We start from the raw sequence: 20139 nt of genomic DNA, 5'->3' as shown, positions 1-20139 counted from the left end.
GTAGCCCAGTTCAATTCAATATACTGCACCTAATTGCTGCTTAACTTAATTACTGCTCAACTCCACAACCAATACTTCTTCACTTCACGCTTTTAGTTTATCATTGCGATATCTCATTGTTTGGTATGCACTAGGCTCTTGGCATTGGGAGCTCCTCTCAACAGTTGCTGACAAGACATGCCTGAAGCTTGTTTGACACGGCGTCTGCCTTGGAACCGTGATGAATGTGACAAGTAGTACAATTGGCAACACAATATGTGTGAGTAATCATATAAAGAGACACAGAGTATGTGGATTGTTAAAGCTCTTTATAAGAATCTGCATGCATAAGATGTTGCATGTTCAAACATGCAACATCTGTGCTGCATATTTTAGAGTCCCAATGAGAGATGGCCTGTGTATACTCACTTTTCATAAGTATGTTCCCTTGTAAACATAGTATCATAATGACAGCCATGTGTAGTCCACTCAATTTAAGTCCAAATCTTCTATTCGAAATGGGATGTCTTTTGTGTGTTGGAGGGACATTCACAAAATATAATCTATTACTGGCTGTTTAAAGAACGTAGAAACCTATAATTTCATAACAAAATTATTTTGATAAATGGGCACATCATGCATATTACGAAGTAGTAAATTTTGCCATTCTTCTAGTCTTTGTTCATCAGGTACAACTGATCTGACATGCAATTGTGGCAAATGACTAAAAATTCATGAGACCCATGCTCGCAGACCTGTATGCCAACGAAATTTCAAAATGAATACAAAATTACAAAGAGGGTGACGTGAATTTAGCATCACCACTGATGAAGCCACTGCATATTCCTTGGCTGAATGAAGTATGGTGTGCACTTTCTGACAAACCGGAGGTTGGCTATAACTATCTTTTAAAAAAAGTGGTACAGTGAAAGCTTGCACTGCAAAGGAATTAGGCCACTGGATACCTTCTAACATATGTAACCTGTAGAGTAGAACCTTAGCTACAGCAAATAAATCGATACTCATAGCCAGGAAATTTGGAGTGCCCAATGATGCTGGCACTTCAGGCAATAAAATAAAGAATACAATAGGCTACAGCATAGTTTTTCCAAAATTTTAGATCGCAGCTCTTAGGCAGCCATTTCTGGGTTGAGCATTTGCGTCCCTGGGCATAACCACGCAAATGCACTCATGCCACTGCTTTCGCGTTCATTGTCATCCTCTTCCACAGCTGGCTCATCGACGTCGCTCGGCGTAAGATTTGCTCGGCGTAATCACGCAAACGTATTCATGCCGCTGCTCGCGCGTTTGTTGTCTTCTTCCACGGCTGGTTCCGATGCCGCTCATTATGCCAGCGTTCCCATACTGCCCCTCCCTCTGTGAAGGCACTGACAGCACTGGCCCACTGCCAGTCAGTGTGGTGATTTCGGTCTGCAATTCTTCGCCTCAATATATTGCAAAATGAAAACACGTATACAGCTGCGCTCAAGTTTCACGTTAGGGAGTGTCATAATTGTCAGACACTTTTTTTTTGTCCCAAAATTTATGCATTCCCTTTATGAAAATCATGAAATTAGTGAAAACTAACAATCAACGAATTAAAAGTTTTACAATGTTAGATTGTTAAGTTAACCTTATTAGCACACACAAAAATTGTGACCACATGAATGTGGTCACACGTTCACACACTTGTATGGTACTTGCAGCCTATGAGAATAAACATCAGTATTGCATACAGGACTATGAAGCAGCAAAATACACAATAGAAAAAGTAACAGAATTAATACTAAACCTTTATAGATTATCATAGTGTAATGTGTTCAGTAACATGCACTGTAGTTACTTTTTCAAAATGATCAAAATAACTAAATTTTATAGTAAAGCTTTGCTCAGTGATCCTGAACCACCAGTGCTAGCAGGTACTCCGAATATTAGAGCTATATAAGAGCTCTATAAGCTGAGTAGTTGTGCCAAAAATATTTGTAGGAAGCAAGTTTTCTGTTCCATTAAGCTTAAACATCAGTGGGATGTTCAAATGGAATTCATTCTAAAGTTCCATTTGGTTATCCAAAATTTGTATGTTTCTTGGATAACCAAATCCAGTGTTCTTGTTGACCAGCTTATAAAACTGGTCAACAAGAACACTGCAGTAGCCAGTTTCAATGTCATTAAACATCAAAGAAAATATGTCACGAAGCAAGAGCATCTACAAAACAGATAATAAAGAAAAATTGTGTCTTACTGTCACTGGAGACTGCTTCTGTACGTCGAAGGAAGCCCAAGTAGCCGGTGCGTGCATACACGCTTCCAGTGTCTCCAGTAATGAGCCTGGCATTGAAGTGGTCATTGTGTTGGGATTCATCACCATATACAGTGAAATATCCACTGGCATTATGGGGTGATTGTACCCAGATCTGTAACAGCACATAGGATCATGTGAGGTTTGGATGCAGAAGTCAAACTGCCTCATAACAGCACCAGACCGTACATATTTCCTGGCACTTGCGTTCTTATTCATGGCCAGAATTGGTGCATTCAAGCTGTATGGCTTCAGGAGTACCTGTAATCTACAGCCAATCCCTTAAGATGCTATAGGTAATTGAACATGCCATGCATAAGCCTTTTTTTTTTCTGATCACTATTCCAAGCCAGGTATCTACAATGGAATGTTAGCCATTTAGTAATGGAGCAATTTACCTTACCAAGATGCTTTTTAACATTCGTTGTACTCCTCCATAAAATAGTCTACAGAGAAATGAACGAGAAGAAGGGAAACAGAGGGGCTTGGTTTTTGCTAATCATAGCCCTATAAGCCAACAGGCAATGAAGCCAAGAAAAGCATTGGGGTAATTAGCTGTGGTTGAAACTGAAATGTAGAAAATAATGAAAAGGGAAATGAATGAGGACGAAAATATAATTTGTTGCTGGTGAGGACCGAACCTACAACCTTCGCATTACGTGTGCGATGCACTACCAATTGTGCTACAGCAATGGCCATCAATCCGTCCACTAAGATGCATACTTATGCATACTAGATGCAGCCCTGGGAGTGTTAGCCAGTGCCACTCAGAGCCATAGCAGGCAGATGTGGAACACCCTTTTTTTATGCCCGATGGTGTCACATAATACGTGAAGTTATGAGAGCAGGCACGTGGCTAATAAACCCTCGTATGCTGCCTACTGGCATCAAGGCTGCCAGATTTGAGACCTTTGTTATGAATGAACAAGAACAAGGGAAACAAAGGGGCTAAGTTTTTGTTAATCACAACCATACAAAGCCAACAGGCAATGAAGTCAAGGAAAGCATAGGGGGTAATTAGCTGCGGTTGAAACTGAAATGTAGAAAATAATGAAGAAAATGGAAATAAAAGTGGACGAAAAGATAACTTGTCGCCGGTGGAGACCAAATCTATAACCTTCGCATTACGCGAAATGACACTTCGAAAGCAGGTGTACCTCTCCAAGGTGCGAGTCGCCGCACTGTCCCCGGGTGTCTGGGTTAGCAATGACCAGCTTGAGTCCTGGCAGCAGTTTCCCTGACTCGAGCAGACACAGGGAATGTGGAGCACCACGTTCCACCAGTGTCACCCGGTCATTGCGCAGTGCCCGCATATCTACATACACTTGGCTTGGATCTGGACTTGATGCCCCCTGCACACATTACACAACCATCTGAGCATTTGCGTTAACACTGACACATTGATTCAATCCATGTTCAACTAAATTACATAGTATATAAGTGACTGAATGCCTATCCATTGTTCTGGAGGTGAAGATGATGAAGCAGAAAAGTCCAATGTGCACATGGCATTGTGTAGTCAGAAACACAACTTCTGAAATCTCTGCGTGGTATAACAAATATTGTATGCAAGAGGTTAAATTTTTGCACTTATATTACACCTGTGCATCCATAAGCAACTGTTGTTTTTACAACTGTTGTTTTACAACTGTTGTTTTACAACTGTTGTGAAAAGATAAAAACCTTTGTCAACACTCTTAATAAAGTAGCATTAATTCACTGAAAGTGTATAGCATACGAAAAAAAGAAGCAATAACATTGAGGAAACCAGCACTCCAAGGATACAAGAGGCATGCACCATACCAAACATTCCCTCTTTGGTCAACTTTGTAGTCTCTGTTTGGCAACAGTGGCCAAAACGTGTTTCAAATGATGATTTTTAACATAACCAACGAAACAAAAATATTTGTTAGCAACTGTAATCATGTCAGACAGTTGAAGAAGACTCACCTGAAGACAGATGGCGACATTAACTCGGCAACCAAAGCTGGTGCTCACAGCTCGAGGAGACAAGCCGAGTCCAGAGAACAACTTTGAGAATGAGGTGGTGAGTGCAATCCGAGGGCGCTCTTCCGCAACAACCACACAGGTCCGAACACAGCTCAGATTCACATTACGCTGCTGTTAAGAATAGAGAAGTGCAGATTACAACTATGTTATATAAAAATAAAATGTCATAGCTTTTCATCACTAACACAGAAAACATACAGCTCCAGTCAATACTAATATGTTCATTCGCCTTGCACGTCCTTCTTTAAAATGTTCTGTACTTTATTCAAACATTTTGAGATGTGGGTGTACAATACTCACCTTCACACTCAAAAAAACATGTCAAGTAGGTACGATATAACATTCAATAATGAGGCATGCTAGTGCAAGGACCATTGCCTCCGACTTGGCGTAACAAAACTACAGTCAACGATCGATAATTTGGACTCCACAGGGAACGTAAATAAGTCCGAACCATCGAATGTCCGAAAAAACAAATGTATCCAAAGAAAGATAATTTTGTTTACATTTTAAGACCCCTGTGCAAAGAATAAGTGGTCGATTTGTTGCTGCACGCACTTCCATTTATGCGCAACCAAGTACACCTGTATTTCTGCCAGTTTTGTGTTGTTGCTGTACGACCATGCACGGACTGCAAAGGCTCGAGTCAGATCCGCATGTGAAGGCTCCGGAGCACACGGCACATCATCAGCATCTGAGTTAGAGTCGCTGTTTTACGGTAAGAGAACTTGCTCAATTATTGCATCATCGTTCAGTTTGGCAAACGACAACACAGCATTGTCGACACCTGCAAAGTCTCAACACCTCAGGCTTAGCAGCCCAATGCTATATAGCCACTATGCTACTACGGCAGGTGTTCCAATTCTTCTGAACAAATAAAAATATCCCATTGCATGCATTGAAAAGTTGCCTGGTGCTGGATCTTTCATCATGCACAGCTTGGTGGAGCCATCTATTTAAACACATGCCAACCAGCAGCTCTGAACGAGTACAAAATACGTAAGAAAAAGGTGTTTATCATGCGATCTTTGCACTAAGAAACAAGACGGATTAATTTCAGAAGCAGTCATCTGGATGCTGGTCATCGAAGAAAGTGCCAAACTGTCGTGACAAAGCGGCGCTGCCATTGCCAACTTTTTTTATCTGTGCCTTATCAGTGGCTGCTCCGCAATGCATGGTCGCTTTTGCAACCAAATGACTATGTTTGATGAATGGGGAGTGAGCATGAATGCAAAACAGTCGCAGCTCTGGCTCCCTAGAGGAAGCCATATACAGTAAGTCTAGGTGTACTAGGATACAGTAGGCAAGCTGGTGCAAGCTACCTCCTTTTTCATTACCATAAAAATTTCTCCTTACTCCCTTACACCTGCCAAAAAGCCAGCCCTTAGTTCAATTTTCACTGTTGCTTAGAATGCAGATGATCTCTCATTTTTTCTTTGTTTATGGTGGCATAAGAATTGAGGACAAAATGTGCAGTCTAAATTCACAATATGCAGCCATCTCAAAGCTAAACCAACAGTGACATCACAGAAGCAAACATTATCTTATAGTGAAAATCTGCCACTCCATTATTTTTAGTCATGGTTGTAGCGGTGCTGTTCTCTTCCGTTAAGCAAATTGGTTTGTCAAATTACGCCTCAGAAAGTCTATGAGATCACCTTTCTTGTGTCTTCGGTATTCTAAGAGATCAGACTGGCCAAAACAAATAAAGTTCACATCCCTGATTTAATTAAAAGAATGACAGTACATTCAGTGTTATGTATGCAGTATGAGATGCAATAAACATTATTATTATTATTATTATTATTATTATTATTATTATTATTATTATTATTATTATTATTATTATTATTATTATTACAGTAAAATCTTGTAAAACCGTACCCGCTTAAACAGTAGTTTCGTTTTAAAAGTAGTAAAGTCAAATCCCTGGCAATTGAACATAATGTTTTGTATCCGCATAAACCGTACCAGCTTATTGCGTACATATCAGTTACCACGTAGTGCTTCCACTTTTCGTCGTGTAAACACGGCGGTGTGTTGTCTCCATCGGGCGGCTAAGCAGAACAACAAGCCTCAGAGATCAGAACAACGGCCTCCAAGCGCCCTGTGCGTTTGCACATAAAGCCACATCAACATCAACACCATTTCGGCGCCGTGCCAGAGAGCATTGTGGCGTCGTGCAAGCGAGGACTCGCGTCATGCTGAAGCTCGAATAAAAAAGACGGCGGGTGTTCAGCATAGAAGAAAAATTAGACATCGTTCGTGCTATCGAACGTGACATGAAGAAGTCGGCGCTGGCACGCGACATGGATCTACTGTTGACTACAGTGTGTGGCATTTGGAATGCGAAGAAGTTGCTCGGCAGCGCTGCTGTGACTGCGAAGAGATGTCGGCTACAAAGTTAGACTTTTCGCCATCGTTGCCTCTGTTGCCGAAGTGTCGCCTACCGACGGTGATAAGGATGACACGGAAAGCAACAGCAAGGGCAATTCAGGCCAGATAGTGGCAGAAGCTGTGCGTTATGTCAGCTTCATGAATGCGATCGTCATGATGAGAACAGCATCCCGCAATGAAAAGGTTCCCAGCGACTTCTGCAATGCTACCGCGCCTGTGCACGGAGATTATGCAACGGCAAAGAGAAATCTGCCATGCAAGTGTTTGCCGAGAAGAGAGGGTTGGCTGAAAAGCTGGCTCGCAGCTTCAGTAAGTTTGAGTGTCATCGTTGCTAGGCCGCCATGGCATCAAACAAAAATAACACTTTTGTCGCGCTAAGTGAATAAATACTGCCTGCTTTTCCCCCTTTCATCGCACTCTCTCCGAGTTCCGTTTTTGACAGGTAAGTGGGCGATCTCACACTATTTCGGTTAAACAGTAAGTACTACCATTTAGTACGTACTTTTTTCCGAGCTCCAGCAAACTACGGTTTAACGAGGTTTCACTGTATTATTATTATTATTGCAGTCAACTTGGCGGCACTCATGAAAGTGATACAAATTATCCTGTAGGTCGAATTAAACAACAGGTAGAAAAAAATGCAATTCATTTGGCAGTATTTGCCCGATTCTAACGTACCCCAAAATGGGTTCAAAGAAAAACTAATGTATAAATGACAGAGTTCTTAAACAATGTAGAAATCTAACATGTACCTGATTTTTTTAGCAAAATGCATTATGCCACCAATTCTGGCAATAAGATAGAAGATAAAACCAGCACCACTTTACTTTCACAAAATAAAAATTTACGCCTAATGCCCAATGTCATCACTCATAAACAGCACTTTACTGCCATCTATGAACCACAACACGATGTCCTCTGTACAGTTCATTGTGTGCTTGATATTCTCCTTATATCAAACAACTACACAACAATCACAAACAGGATGGTGGCCCACATCTAGACTAACCACTTTGCTAGTTCACCCTGGGATGCTTGCAATTCTCCAGAATGCCAAAGACGTGTGATGTGACTTGTTGCTGCTAGCTTAGCACATAAAATAAGTTATATTTTGAATAGGTTTTCATAATAAGATGAAGTGGCACATCACTGTCATCGACTACTCATGCTACATGGCAAACTGCCCTGTCGCCATCTTGTGATGGCAATGGTGATGATGCTGGCTAGGCTACCTCTTATGGTTGGCTGTTGTGAACACAATTTTGTGCTGCATTCAATTGCACTGTGCAGGTAATTTTTGGACAAGTTGCAAAAAATAAAAGCATACGTCAGAATCGGGTAATACTGTAGCCATTCATTATGAGCTACTGTTCTCGCTTAAAGGTCTTGCCAGGGCAGGCCAAAAGGCAGGTGTTTTTGGTGGGAGATTGACATGTGTTCAATGCACTCATTGTCCTTTAGGCACCACCAGGACAGACGCTGCCACTATTGGGGCTACCACTGGGGTCAGGCACATGTGGTCTGAACATTCAAGTTTGAATTATATAATGAAGGCCAATTTTCTAATCAAAATAACCAGACCTTGGGTCCACAGAAAATGTATGGGTGCCAGTCAGGACCTTCGGTTGGCATCAAATTAACCAAAATATCAAATTAAGTGGACTTTAGCTAAAAGTAAGTCTACTATAATATTAGACAGTTTTAGTTAAGCGTACGCTATAAAATAGTGGGTCATCACTGCGCATGCGCAGAACGTCAAACAACCCATAGCATATAGCGAACGCACGCTATTTCTCAGATTTAGCGTTACCCTCTTTGCGCGGTTTGTGGTGTTTGTGTGAAACATGGTGGCGGTTCAGGCTGCCCATTTTGAATTGAATTTGGTGCTGCTTTTGTAAAATGCACTTCAATCGTAGCAAATGATTGCATAAACAGCTTTCGCTTAGTCTCGGACCGCTTCGACGACAGAGTATTCCTTGTGGTGTTTTCGAGATCGCTTCTCGTTCCGAACGAGTCAAAGCCTAATGAAAGAAACATTTGCGATGTCAGCGCCACCTATCGCTACAGTCGGGAGATAGCCGCGACAACGGCATATGGCCTCCGAGATCAGAAGATCCCGCAGGCCAACTAAAACTGTAAAGAATGTGCGTTGCTTAGCGTACGCTAAACTAAAACTGTATATTATTATTATTATTATTATTATTATTATTATTATTATTATTATTATTATTATTATTATTATTGCTATTAAATAGTTATAGGCATAACAGGCTGTCTCCACTGTGCCACATCTATAGGTTCAGGGAAAAGCTGCCCAAAACCTGTTTGTACATTTTGTTTACTAGAAAGGTACATAATGCAAGGGTAGAGCTGCCTCCTTTTCCTGCCTGTGCTTGTGTAGCACATATATTTAAAAGACCATAGGGAGGCGAGCATCAAGATTACATATAAATAAAGATATTGTGTGGCTTATACTGCAAAATTTACAATATTTTGCAGTATGACACATTTAATAACTCTGAATGATACACTGATTTACAGCTAAAGCTCAGTTGAACATATTTTCCTTGCAGCTGAGGACTTCATAGGTTGAAAACTGCATTAAACCATGGTCTTCCTGCTTTAGCAATGCAAGCTGTTTTCACCACGCTGGTCACCAAAAACACCTTGGCAGAAATTAAAGCACCAAAGACATAAAATGAGCTTGTGCTGAGCAAATAAATATTGTGCTACAGCTTAAAGCAGTTTTATATTACCGATTGTAGTTGCTGCACAATTGTAATCCAAGCACAAGAGATTGTGTAGCCTGGATCAAGTCTTGAGTTGCAGATATTATTTCTAGCTAAGGCAGGAAAAGACAAAGTTATGAAGACACACCAGCTTGCAATGGAAATTTCCTTTGGGTGCACTGCGTGGTAAAATGCACTTCAAGTGCAGGTTGTCGCTCATTGGTTGCATAGATCAAGCAGGAAAAAAGAAAAGAAAAAAAAGATTTCACATCAAAAAGCCAGAGTCTGCCATGAGAGACACTGAAGTCTAGGGGGCTCCGGATTAATTTTGGCCTCCACAGCCACCAATCAAACGACTTCATACTCAGCCGCACAATACAGTCGTCACCCACTGATTTGACCCTTGACTGCAAGTTTTGGCCGAATTAACTAACGATGAACTAATTCAAATTTTTACTGCTTGAACTATGTCATCGTCAATAGATTACTTCAATATAGTATTACAATAACTATCCATGTCATTGTTGGTTAGTGGCCCACAGGCCTTAGAAGCTATCGTCAGCACTGACAAAATAATTAAAACAGTCATTTCCCAGGACATGGCGTAAGTCTCATCACTGCAGGAAGGGTTGTTGCCGTCACTATTGTTGCCTAGGGAGCCAGTAGTTCCATCTGCTGAATTTCTTGTGTTTTCAAGTTTTAAGTAACCACTGCACATATGAGAGGGAGCCAGTGGGGGGCCAATTAACCGCAGCGACATGCTTTTGCATTAAAAATAAACAAGCTTTCCTTCAATAGCAATGTGTGGTTGCTCGTTGGGACTTTCCAGTCCATTCAAATCACCGTATTTACTTGCATAATGATCGCACACGCGTAATCATTGCACCCCTGAATTTGGTCGTCAAAATTACATTTTTTTCGTTTCCCATGTAATGATCGCACAGCGATATGTTGTGTGCCAAGTCTAACTAATGATGATTCCACTTACCATCAGTCAAATGTTGTTGAATGCTACGCGAATGACTCTTCAAGACATACCAAGCGGTCTGCACGCACCGAATATTCTTAAGCAGATGCCCCATTTCATTCCTTTCATCACCTTCCGCACTTGCATGAAGAAAAAGCTACAACCAAACTTGCCTTGGCTTTATTATTTGTAGGCTTTTTAATGGTCGTGGTCAACAACAACAAATAAAGCGCTTTTAAATTCTTCTCGTCTGCAGTCGTGGGCACACAACAAATTGCGAGTGGCAACTATAGTAGCCACGTTTACACTGATATGTTAGAAGTCTGTGCTGTTCATACGCCGATGCTTGTAACACAGCTAAGATGTTCACCCACCCATAGTGGAAGCATGCTGTATTAAGATAGTAGTGAAGACAAATGCCGCAGTTTCCGCACCGTGCCCGCCATGGGTTTCTGTCACTGGTAGCCAAGCGTGGCCATCTCTGTTTCTGTCCCCTCAAAATGGTCATGGCTACGTTATTGCCGCAAACTTGCCGATAGTAATGATATTATCCATTACTGATACAGAAGAAACTGTTTCAATGCACGTAATATACTCACAAGAAGACAAAAAAATTTGCGTTCGCCTTGCTCCGCCGGCAGCAATTTTTGTTTTGGTGTCCCACACTGTTACAGCAGCAGCCACCTATTTGTTGACCTGTTGTCATCCCGCAGCAAAGCCAGATGGAAAAAAAGTTTTCTTTTCGCAGGAAATTTAACCCACGTAATAATCGCACCCCTGAATGTGCATCAATTTGTTTTACAGGAAAGTGCGACATTATGCAAGTAAATACGGTAACCGAGGTCGAATTCATGGCAGAACAGTCTACTGTACTATAGCCATTAACAATGGTAGGTCTAAGCCAATCAGACAAGCACTGCTCGAACCAATTGTCACTATCCACACACTGAAGCTCACACCAGTTCAAGCTTTGTGTTCCTAGCATGAACGCAGGTGCCAACAAGGTGCTGGCCCAGAACGTGGCACATCTAAGGCTTTCACACACTGCTTTCGCGTGGGCCCTGTGATGAGTGTAGATTTTGTAAATGTTTAATTGAATTGAAGTTCATTAATTTGCAGTCTGACTTCATTGCAAAGGAAAGTAATGACCCAGTTAGCACCTGGGTCCCTGTGCTTCTTTACAAGGCTTCTCTTTTTGGTGATGTAGAAGAGCCACTGGGTGTACTACATTTCTTGTAGAGGCACAGTTACATCTTTTGATGCCAGCTAGATTTGGCAAAGGATTCATTAACATTTACATCCCTTAACTCCAGAGACGACAATTTTGGAGCAGTCTGATGTAGTATTAGTTTTTATCGGGATGGTGCAGCAAATCCCATCCAGCACATTCTAGTGTACTTAGGCAAAAATAGTGGAATCACTGTACTTTGGTTCCAGCCTTATCTCAACCATACTAGACTGCTTTCATCGACTTCGAAGCTGCCGTTCTACCGCTATCACCAGGATTAGCTAGACAGTGAGGTGAACAACAGAATTGGATGAAAATAATCAATGTGTTTACATTGGCTCATATTATTAAGTTGTCACAATTCTACATTTGGCTAATTGGAAATAAACTCCAGCAGCTTGAGCACAGTGTCATATTGTTTCATACTCTGTTCACTATAATGCAGTCCCATTGTCAAAGGCATTGATTTGGGCTAGTTGGTCTGTCATACGTGTGCTGTCATTTACATGATGTCACACCTTTGTGGAGATGCATAGAAAGTCCATAAAAAGACATGTGCCTTTCAGAAATAAGCAATTGGAAGTTAGCATCGTGTGCTATCATTTCCATGTCTGTCCCTGCCTTTTTAGCACTAGTGAGGTTCCCAGTCCCATTGTCTTGTCTCCAATTTATGACAGATGCCCTTCAGCCATTCCTCTGCCCAAATGAAGTCAGTTCAGTACTGTCACCAGTGCACACTTGCAAGACTAACTACACGGAATACAGAAAACGACATCATTTGTCAGAAGCACCATCACTTATAGCATCTTTTGTAAGAAACAAAAGAAGCTTGTAAGTGACAAAAAAAAAAACATATTACAAACTTGTTCAGTTCGTTAGGCATGTTTCTGACAGTTTTAACTGTCAGCAAAGGCAACCACAATACACTTTAGAAAGTTGACTTGATAGATGGCTTACCTTCAACTGAGTAATTGACGACCCCAGACCTTTCGTGCATAGCTCCATCACTCCATAGGAGCAAAAGGTGTCTCGAACTGAAAACAATAAAGCTTGGTCATAATCTGCAGTCACTGTTAAGAGAACAATGAGAGAAATAAACTAGAAAAAGTTGAAAGTATGTCATAGGCAAAGAACCATAATATGTACCAGCCATTACCTACCAATTCTATTAGCAGATGAAAAAGGAATTATGTATGGTGGGAATGAAAAATTCTGTGTACACTGTTCGACTTTTTTTATCATATGTGATCAAATAGTAAGAACAATTATTGTGTTAAACAAGGTTTATAAAAAAATTCAAGCAGGTTTTCATTGTGACATCCTCCACTTGACAAGTGAATGGTGTGAGAGGTTGCACGAACAATGCAACTAAAACACTGTCCTCTTTATCGTGTTAAAAGCTTTTCTGCTGACCTCAGCATTGTACGTAGATTTGCCATACCAAATTCGGCCAATAAACCCTTCTGGAACAGCACAGGAATGAGTGGTAGTGCACGTGTCTTGCAGTGACAAAACCAAACGCACTAGGAATGCATCAAAACTTGAGCTGAACACAGAAGCAGCTCTGTGTATACAGTCGCCGACAGATTTTCCGGACTCCAAAAATTCGGACATGCCCGATTATTCGGTCAGCTTCGCGGCACCGCCATTCTCCCCATAGACCATAATGTATAACAACTGCCGAAAGTTCGGACACCTTGCAACCCCTCGTCTGATTTTTCGGACACTCCTTTAGCTAACTCGGTCGAGAGCACCATGCACCGACTCTGACCGGTGCATGGTTCGACTTGCTGAACGCCATTTTTGTTTTGAACAGAGCTTCCTTGCTGCCCCACACGAAGTGGCGCTACTAGAAATCCCCGCTCATCATCATCGTTTCTGCCTGGTTAGATAGAGCAGCTCTGCAGCAGTTCCGGTTTCAGCTTAGTAAGCCATGTCAAGACAATCCAGCAGCTGATTTGTTTCCTCGCGCAAGACGCTGCGAGCAGGCCATGTTTTTCGTTTGTGCGACTGGTGTCGGCACGGTGGTGTTTGCTTTGTGTGCTGTGTCGAGCTTTCGGTGATCCAACGCGGCATACGTAAACATCGCGTCAAGGGTCTAATGGCGCCGACAGTGCCCGCGCAGACTGCGCTGGGGAATGCCGGCAAGCGGGTGCCGGGAGGCCTAAGATTTGTCGCCTTCCGATGTGCTCCCTACTGACGCGGAAAATGTTCTGCCGAGACCTGCGCAGTGGTGGCATTGCGATTCCAGACACCGTCTCATTTGACAGTTTCATAGGTGCTGACACTGCTGTATTGACATGCGCAGAACTCGACGACGGCAAGATCATTTGTTAGGTTTCTGCTGCACCGCCGGACGATGACTCCGAGTCGGAAGATGACGCACCATGTGCTGCGCTGCCGTCGCATGCGGAGCGTGTACAAGCAGTGACTGTGCTTTCAGCCGCCAATAGTGACCGTACGACCCGCTCCGAGATTCAGGCTTATCTGATTGCGCGTAAACGGAACAGCGTGCAACGGCGCATTCACGATTTCTTCCAAGGCTACTGCCGAGCCCGAATAAGTGCGTGGAAATAAAGGATTTCATTTTTTTTTTTCTTAATCTGCTTTTTCGGACACCTGTTTATTCGGACATTTTCGCAGTCCCCGTGAGGTCCGAATAAACGGTCGGCGACTGTACAGTGGTGTGTGAAGGCTCACTGTTTGCAGCATGCTGGCCAGATTGATGAGGAATAGGAATCCAAACAAATTGGGGACAAACACTCCTTTCCAATCGATGAGGTCATACAATGGCCGAGCATCTGGCTGGGAGTGTGCTCTTGCATATTCTACTAGTAGGTACTCGGTGGCAGCTGCCTCTTACAGCCAGGGCAGATGCTTTTCAGCAAGGTCGCCTGTGGTTGAACAAGGGGCACCCAGAGACCACGCATGTAATCTATATAGGGCCCCTTTTCAAGCTGCAACCCCCCAAATAGCCGAGCACCAGGCCGGGGGACATCTCTACGCATTACAGAAGTTGGTGGGTTTCCGGCGGCACTGGGATTTGAAGCTAGTACATCCCGCATACAAGGTGGACGCTCTACCACTAGGCCATCATTATGCTATGTTTATATGACCAAAGCATTTCACATTAAGAATCCTTGAGGGAAATTTGGTGCTAGTGTGTCTGTGTGCACTGCCAGTAGGGAAGTTGAGCCAGCATAGGAATGGTGCACAGTACACGAAATTGTTCAAATTATGTCCTTGTAGCTTCGAACAACTCTGTGGATACTGATCTAAATGTTTTCATTACTCATATTTAATCAAAAATTTGTTGAATGACAATAGTTAGTTTTGTTTATCTTTTAACTCTACCACTCCATGGGTTATAATGCACTCAACAAATGTGCCAAAGACACATAATTTTATTTCAAGGTGCTACAGACTCCACTGAAAGCAAATCAAGAAGGCAGGATGATCCATTGTGCATTTTCTAGTGAGTCCTCATAATTACAGAGTAACTAAATTTCAACTTATTGTACAGTCAGTCATGAGGCATTTTTTCATAAAAAGGTTTGTGTCACTGTCTTAAATCAGATGCACAAGTTAATCACTGGCTGCAGGCATGACAAGGAAAGAAAAATGCTGGAAGTCGGTTCCACCGCTACTTGACGTCAATGTGAGTTGGGGGTGAGAATGGGGCTGAGTCACTGTGCACGACACTCTATCACATCACCCCCTGGGTGAGGGGAGTAGGAGGAACATCAGATTGCTTAAAATTTTTTTAATGCACTATCTTCGGGATCGGCCTACATTTTTTTTAGACTACACATACCCATGGCAACGGCTTTAGATACCTTCAAGATCGGTCGACATTTTGAGACTGCACCATCTCTGTGATCAGTCCACAAAGAGGCTAGAAACACGCATACCTACGCGGAAAAGTGAGGGTATCTTGCTAAGAAAGAAATTCTCTGTAAAAACTGTTCCTTCACTATTGCTAACGGGACATGGTGCATTGAACATTTTGTCAAACAGGGTAGTACCTTTAGTAAGGTGACTGTATGTGGCAATACTGTGCAGTTTGAAGTGAACAGGAGTTATACTGGGTAAGCAGAGGGTTCAATTGACCTACAGCTCCATGTTCCCGGTTTTTTTCTTGCTGCTGCTGTACATACCCACAAAAACAAATCACGCGCACAAATGTGTACACCGAGACTTAATGGGAGGGAATGAAGACACAAGTGATACCAAATGCAATATAAAATTTAGTCTCAGGAATACTCCAAACTTCCATTAGAAATAATATAAGTAAATGAATTGTGAATGTAAAACACTTAACTGCTCTAAAAAAATGTGAGGCTTTGCACGCAACACAATATCGCCACAAATAACAATACAAAAGAAAGGCAGCAGTATACTTCCTGAATAATTTGTTGCCAACTTGCAGAAAAATACATGAGCTACCCATGATTCTCATGGTAGATCGGCAGATTCCCCTCTAGAAATTTTTGTATGCAGCTCTGTGCATATGCCTAGCTCTTGAAGCATAACATAAGGTGCAACAGGCCCACAATGCTGAGGCAAAATCCTTGTGTCAAGTACGAGAAAAATACAATGTTCACAAAAGTTGGCATGTTGGGTTTTCACTTATTTTAGACATGATGTAATTCTGTCTTGCAAATAAACAATTAACCAGCTTCAGCCAGATGTTTTCATAATCTACAGCATCAAAATGTGTCTTTTGCTTTTCTGTCCTTTTCTGCCCCCCCCCCCCCCCATACCAAGCCTGCAAAGTCAGCTATGGAGTATTCAAGGAGCGTAATGTATGAATCTATTTTAACATTTAATTTTAGTGTCCCTTTAATTTGGGAAGAGATTTGTAACACATAATTCTTCTGCATCAAGGTCATAGGTATGTATACAAATCTCACCTTTGTACTGGCTCACCGTTGTCAGCCAGATTGCAGGATTTACTTCCACCTCAGAAGGTGGGATCAAAATGGAATGATGGCCTGAATAAACACTAGAACGAAACAAGCACTGCATCAGAGAAGAGCAAGGATACATTACATGAACAGCAGATAATGAGAATTTTTTAGATTTACAATGCCATTCAATTATATTTCAACACAATCATTAAATAACAGTGCTGATCATGTCATTGCACAACACCACAGATATTCTCACTGATGTGGCCCTTTCTGTTCAGGAAAGGAAAACTAAAAAAAAAGTTACAGGCTAAAATTCCAATTGATATTCTCTTAAACAATCAAATAGCTTTGGCCAAATGTCACAAACTGCTACATCACAGAAACTGTTTTGGGGAATTTGGAGGTGGTGTTCCATCCTGTATTTCACTTTTATATCTCTTTCTAAGTCACTGTTCGATTTCTGAAGGGCCATCTTAGCAATCTAGATGAACTAAGTGCCTTCCTAATAGGTTGTCAAGTACATTTACCTGTCTGGTATACTTTTGTTCCTTTCTATAAAATACACTTATTAAAAGCAATGAAATAAACAGTTGCGATACTGCCATTACCTGTGTTATACAACTTTCAAATACCTAGAACAATGACTCAACGGTTACAGCGTAATGAACTGTGGTAAACTTCGAGCTGTCGTCAAAACTGCTCCTTATTGCTTTGGCATATGAACCACTTAAAAAGCTGAATGCAGCAAGTATCCTTAATTTATATGCACAAAAACGAAGTTTATGAAAGGTGCAAGAAGGCACAATAAGAGCCAATGCTATGTCGAGAATGTCATCTGCCAAATGGGCGTTATTCAAAATTCCACTTTTATGCTGGTAAAGAAAAATGCCATGTAAAAAAGCAAAGAGGCTCAACAATACAGGGCAGAAGTCGACCAGACTCACCTGTTTAGGCACCAAAGAACAAACCCAAGGCCACAATACGGGTCGAGACACAGGGCAATGTGCCGGGAGGGGTACAGCTCACAGGCTAGCTTCATGCTACGGCACAGTGACGTTGCAGCTGCATGTGACATCTGAAATAAAACAAGGAGGGTTTGGTCAACAGCCACAGCCCACCACTGTGCACTTGAAAAGAAAAATAGCAGCTTCCTTTTTCTTTTAGCAAAGCTTTGAAGACAGAGGCAGTCCTCTGCATCAGAGCAACAGACACCCACACTTTTTTTGCCACCATGTGCAAAGAAATGACAAATAGCTGAACCATTCTTATGCAAAGGAAATGCAACATTTTTCATGGATGTGCTCACAACAACAACTCAGAAAACTTTTTCCAATTCCAGTGGTTTCAATTGAGAAGGACGAAGGACATTATGATCTGATAAGTAAGTGGAGAAAGTGAGGAGGCACTATAACATTGTGGGTATGTTCTTGACAAGGACAATATCAATGCACGTGCAGTGACTGGTCAATATATCCACAGTGGACAGTACACACAATTCTAATGGCAAAGCAAGGAAGCTGTAAAACAAGTAATTTTTTTCCAGCCACTTGAAGTCTCTGCTGACTGCAATGGACCTGTTCATGGTGGCTCAGTGGCTATGCAATTTTGCTGAGCCAAAGCCATTGTTTGATTTCCAGCCACAGTGGCTGCATTACAATGAAGGGTAAAATAAAGAAATTTAACTAGGCTTTGGGTGCACATTAAAGAATTCTAGGTGGTTCAAAATATTTCAAAGTGCCCCACAATGGCATCTCTCGTAGCCCATGTGTTGCTCTGGGGCACTAAATACTAGAATTAATTTTATATTTTTCGTTATGATTGCCATATTTACATGATACACTGTGAAATTGTAGCATAAACCTTGAAAATTGGCACACTTACTTATGTTCGAGGCAGTACAAGGACAGCAAGTCTACATATTGCTACATAATGATCCCATGCTGTGACATGCGCACCGTCTTTACAGTGCACGTGTCGCTGCAGCTTTTTAAAATATACGTCATACACAGTGAATGGTGCATGAAACAAGTTCAAAAATAAAACCACCACAAAACAAAATACAAAGCATGATTTTTCAAGGGATATTTTTACCCTAGGACACTCATTTTCACAATGCTACCAATTTCTAAAACAGTACAGAGTACACAAAGGACACATGTGAACACCATGGAGTAAACATACGGAGGAATGCTTGTTTTTGGCAACATTACAGCATTTTATTCAAGTAAGAAAGAGAAAGAAAGGAGGAGGGGGGAGCAATAGGTGTAAACAGCACAGAACAAGTGTTCCTGCCAAGCACTAGTCAAATGTTCTAATGATATGTTCCAAAGTTCCGAGGCTGAATTCACTATATTTCACAATGTTTTGAAGCAAACAGAAATTTTTGTATCACTTTGCCAAATTTTGCGCATTCTAAATCAATATTTTAGCTGTAATATAAATTTTTGGCACCAGTGTCAGCTAAATATGAGCCAAAGTTTCCGTAAAAAAGAGCTTCTTCCACGGTGTGTGATGGCCCCTGCAGTCGTTCGGTCACGCCGACCCATATATTGTTTGAAAGAGCAGTCTCATCTTTTTATTTTCCCACCACCACAAGCTACGTCCACACATTGGCAGTGAAGAAATTCTGCCTTAAAAAGAAAACCCAATGCATGCTGTCATTGGTCGACAAAGGCACGTGACCCTCAGCTAGCCACGCCATTGGCTAGACTGGCGTCATCTTCATCACTCTGCGGCCGCTGCACACATGCCAAGCGTGCCAATGAGGTTTCCCACGCTGACAGCGATGCCGACTCCTCATTTTTGCCGCTTTTTAAAAATGCCGAAGCGCTATCTTGGTCTTCAGGGCACACAGAACCATAATTTTAACAGTAGCATGTAGCAACATGTGTGTACTACACAATGCTAGGAGCAGATTTTTTTAATTTCGATTTTGTAAAATTTAAAATTGGCTACTCATTGGACCACATGATTGCCATGTATGGAGATTGAACTTCAAATTGCTATAAAATTGGTAATACCTGCAATATAAAGAAAGCAGTCCTACAGTTGTGTTGCTCACACTTTGTAGTATCCAGTCGTATGTCTTATAAACATTCTGGCTGATACTCTTCTTACAGTTGTTCCGATAAACAATGAGTGATTAATTTTAACTATATCTGGAACCACTCAGTTAATTTAAGAAGTAATTATATTCTTGAAATCAGCATGAAAAACTCTGTCTGGGTGACAATTTATATTAAATTTAGTAAAAAAAAAATAAAAAAAAGGTTTCTAAACGCCTCTTATCTCTTTAAGAAGTGCAGAGTGTATCACTGAACTGCACAAGATGAAGCCTCGAACAGCTTCGAAAGCATCCACATGGAGTAACATTAATATCCCTGACATGCACAAATGTGCCTGAAACATTCTGTAATGAAAAAAGTGAAGTAGATAATGCTTGTTTCAGCTCATTTAAAACACACCAAAGAAACTGAAAAAGTGAGAGTTTTGGTTGCACTAATCATACACTTGTGGAACACAAAGGGCCAACTTTTGTTTCCCCATGGGCAGGTATAATTCCTGCTGACTTCTATCTTGGAGCTGAAGAGGGTCCTCTCCAAATTTTAACTGTCTAT

At 41.6% G+C, this 20139-nt stretch overlaps 1 protein-coding gene across 4 annotated transcripts in view; it reads right to left on the bottom strand.

The window, feature by feature from the left end:
• DIP2 (disco-interacting protein 2) overlaps positions 1–20139 on the bottom strand; it is a 199222-nt gene that overhangs the window by 11866 nt on the left and 167217 nt on the right. For all 4 annotated transcript variants that reach the window (XM_075677225.1, XM_075677224.1, XM_075677227.1 and 1 more), the window contains 6 exons: positions 17467–17597; positions 16523–16614; positions 12567–12643; positions 4229–4399; positions 3436–3630; positions 2222–2393 (listed from right to left, as the gene is read on the bottom strand). In XM_075677225.1, the coding sequence (XP_075533340.1) occupies positions 2222–2393; positions 3436–3630; positions 4229–4399; positions 12567–12643; positions 16523–16614; positions 17467–17597 (838 nt within the window). The remainder of the gene's footprint in view (positions 1–2221; positions 2394–3435; positions 3631–4228; positions 4400–12566; positions 12644–16522; positions 16615–17466; positions 17598–20139) is intronic.

This window comes from Dermacentor variabilis, unplaced genomic scaffold (genome assembly GCF_050947875.1).
Source record: "Dermacentor variabilis isolate Ectoservices unplaced genomic scaffold, ASM5094787v1 scaffold_12, whole genome shotgun sequence".
In the NCBI taxonomy this organism is placed as follows: Eukaryota; Metazoa; Arthropoda; class Arachnida; order Ixodida; family Ixodidae; genus Dermacentor; species Dermacentor variabilis.
The sequence above is the reverse complement of the archived record's forward strand: the minus strand, read 5'-3'. Positions and strand labels throughout refer to the sequence as shown.